General features: G+C 48.1%; 1 protein-coding gene across 1 annotated transcript in view; it reads right to left on the reverse strand.

Moving 5' to 3' along the window:
• GGCX (gamma-glutamyl carboxylase) overlaps positions 1-3712 on the reverse strand; it is a 15227-nt gene that overhangs the window by 8386 nt on the left and 3129 nt on the right. Inside the window, exon 3 of the mRNA XM_008048732.2 lies at positions 3113-3278. Coding sequence (XP_008046923.2) covers positions 3113-3278 — 166 coding nt within the window. The remainder of the gene's footprint in view (positions 1-3112; positions 3279-3712) is intronic.

Below are 3712 nucleotides of genomic sequence, written 5' to 3' on the forward strand. Positions count from 1 at the left end.
CGCGCCTGTAGTTCCAGCTACTTGGAAGGCTGAGGCGGAAGCATCGCCAGAGCCCAGCAGCTCGAGGCTGCGGTGGCCCGGAACGTGCCACTGCACTCCAGTCTGGGTGACAGAGTGAGACTCCAACTCAAAAAAAAAAAAAATTGAAGATGGTCAGGCACAGTGGCTCAAGCTGTAATCCCAGCACTCCGGGAGGCCAAGACGAGAGAATTGCCTGAGACAAGGGGGTTCAAGACCAGCCTGGGCAACTTGGTAATCCCTCACCTCTACAATTAAAAAAAAAAATTAGCTGGGTATGGTGGCTCACACCTATAATCCCAGCACTTTGGGAGGCCGAGGTGAGGGGACTGCCTGAGCCCACAGGTTCGAGGCCAGCCTGGGCAATTTGGTGAGACCTCCTCTCTATCATAAATAAAATTAGTGGGGCATGGTGGCGCATGCCTACAGTTCCAGCTACTTGGAAGGCTAAGGTGGAAGGATCGCCTGAGCCCAGCAGATAGAGGCTGCAGTGGCTGTGAGCATGCTACTACACTCCTGGGCAATAGAGTAAGACTCTGACTCAAAAAATAAAATATAATCCCCACATATTTAAGATAAAAAGTTATAAACAAACACACGATAACAATTTAGAAACACTCAACAGCAAAAAAAACGTGTAGCACAAACTAACATTTTATAGGCCTGGATGCCAGGATCAGTGTGAGAGGACACCTGCTAACAGCTTGAATCGCAGAAAGGAACAGATAAACCCAAGTACTAACACCAGATACATTCTGGAGAAACAGAAGCAAAGCAGATTTTCAAAAAGTAGAAGCTGGAAAGGGGCAGCTTATACTTGGGGTCAAGAGCACTGGACTCTGCAGTCAAGAACACATGGACTCACTTCCATCTCTTTTTTTTTTTTTTTGAGTTAGAGTCTCACTCTGTCACCCAGACTGGAGTGCAGTGGCCACTCCCGGCCACCGCAGCCTCGACCTGCTGGGCTCCGAAGTAGCTGGAACTACAGGCACACGCAACCACGCCCGGCTAATTTTTGATTTATTGTAGAGATGAAGTCTCGCCAAGTTGCCCAGGCGGGTCTTGAACCCGCAGGCTCAGGCAATCCACTCACTTCAGCCTCCCAAAGTGCTGACCTTACAGGCTGAGCCACCGAACTTGGCTCAATTCCATCTTTAACTGCTGTATGAATTTGGGCAAATCCTTTATTTCTCTAAGAGTTAGCTGCTTCATCTAAAAAATACTCAGCCTGTAATTCCGTGCTTTGGGAGGCTGAGGTGAGTGAATTGCCTGAGCCCGCGGGTTCGAGACCCGCCTAGGCAACTTGGCAAGACCTCATCTCTACAATAAATAAAAATAATTAGCTGGGCATGGTAGCGCGTGCCTGTAGTTCCGTTACCTGGAAGGCTGAGGCGGAAGGATTGCCGGAGCTCAACAGGTCTAGGCTGAGGTGGCCAGGAGCGGCCACTGCACTCCAGTCTGGGTGACTGAGTGAGACTCCAACTTAAAAAAATAAAAAATTAAAAAAAAAAAAAAAAAATATATATATATATATATATATAAGAAATAAATAAAAGCAGTACTATGGACCTCATAGGGTTGGTTTGTTGGGGTTTTTTTTTTTTTTTTGAGACGAGGTCTCGTTATGTTGCCCAGACTGGTTTCAAACTCCTGGGTTCAAATGATCCTCCTACCGTGGCCTTCCAGAGCTGGGATTACAGGCACACGCCACCATCCCAACCCTTTCAAAGAATGGTAATGAGAAAAAATGTTAAATTTTAGTATAGTGCCTGTCCCATGCTGGAGTGCAGTGGTTTACTCACAGTCACTGCAGCCTCAACCCATTGGGCTCAGGCGATCCTTCAACCTCAGCCTTCCAAGTAACCGGAATTACAGGCATGTGTCACCACGCCCAACTAAGTTTTTGATTTATTGTAGAGACGAGGTCTCACCAAGTTGCCCGGGCTGGTCTAGAACCCCTGATCTCAGGCAATTCTCTCACCTTGGCCTACCAAAGTGACAGGCTTGAGTCACATCTTTTCAAAATGTACAAAGAAATCAAAATGGAATTTTTCAGAGATATTCTGCCAAAAGTGCCTCTGAATTCTCTAGGATCAGAGTTGGCCATTCTGAAAGAGTTGAAAGTTTTATAAAAGGGGTATCTGTATGTGTGCATTAGCAGATGAAACACTAACTGTTCATGAACTCAGTGTTTGAGATTTTTCCCCCTATACTCCTTTTACTGACACCAGTGTTTGTTTTTCACTTAACAACGTGAAGAATCCTTAAGGGAATCTGCCTTGCCATCCTGTCTCCAAATCCCTTCTCCACCTCCCTAAGAGATGGTCACCTAGGCCAGGCGCAGTGGTTCATGCCTATAATCCCAGCACTTTGGGAAGCCAAGGTGAGAGGATTACCTGAGCTCACGGGTTCAAGACCAGCCTGGGCACCTTTGTGAGACTGATCGCTACAATAAATAAAAAAATTAGCCGAGCATGGTGGTGCATGCCTGTAGTTCCAGCTACTCAAAAGGCTGAGGAGGAAGGATCACCTGAGCCCAGCAGGTCGAGACTGCACTGGCCGTGAGTGTGTCACTGCACTCCAGCCTGGGCGACAGAGTGAGACTCCAACTCACAAAAAAAGAAAAGAGATGGCCACCCAAGTCCAGGACAGCAATGCTCAGCCCTGGCAGGCCCTCTTCTCCTGACATGCTCTCTTCCTCACATCAGCTTGGCTACTCACAGCAGCTTCTACTCTTGGCTCTAATTCTGCCCCTCTGGGCACACACAGAGAAAGCCTGCTCCCTCCTCCACATGACCACCCTTGGAGGATCCGAAAACAGTTGTCTGGCTTTAGTTTTCTCTTCTCACTACAGAAAGAGGATAAACCAAGGTACCTGCGGAGATGTTGCAAGAGTGAAGGGGTGTGATGGAGCCATTTTGCTTTCTGTCATCCCAAATGCCCCAACTAGCTGGCCCTTCCCCATCCCAAGTCCATCCAAATCAAAGTGGTTGAAAATATGTTAGTTGAGGCAAATTCTAGAATTCGCCTGAACCCTATATCTGGTAACCATCCTCACCCAGCCAACCCCTCCCGTGTTCCCCCAGACTCATACCAGTAGTGATTTGCATTCACGAATGTCAGTTGAAAGGCCAACAGACCATACAGGTAGGAGTGGTTGTTCCATGATGTCTTGTCCAGGAGAAACACGTACCAGTATGGCAGCAGGAATAACACACAGCTTATCCGATAGCACAGGCCCAGCATCATGCCCAGTGCACCTGGGATTTGTGGGAAGAGGATTCAGAAGTCAAGGAGTCGCCACAGACCCAGCTTCCCTGGGACAGGATGTGGCTGGGGTTAAGAAAAGTCATCAGGCATTTCACAATCAGATAAAACTAAAAGAAAACTAAACTTCACTATTTTAAAGTGAAGAGCTATGCGATCACAGCTCAGATGGCACAGGTCAGAAGCATGAAAGTGAATCACAGCAGGCCAGGCTCAGTGGCTCAGCCTGTAATCCCAGCACTCTGGAAGGCCAAGGCTAGTGGATTGCCTGAGCCTGCGGGTTCAAAACCTGCCCGGGCAACTTGGCGACACCTCGTCTCTACAATAAATAAAAAAAATTAGCTGGGCGTGGTAGCGTGCACTTGTAGTTCCAGCTACTCGGAAGGCTGAGGCAGAAGGATCACCGGAGCCCAGCAGGTCAAGGCTG

This window comes from Carlito syrichta, unplaced genomic scaffold (genome assembly GCF_000164805.1).
Source record: "Carlito syrichta isolate Samal-C Ts95f unplaced genomic scaffold, Tarsius_syrichta-2.0.1 Scaffold126553, whole genome shotgun sequence".
NCBI lineage: Eukaryota > Metazoa > Chordata > Mammalia > Primates > Tarsiidae > Carlito > Carlito syrichta.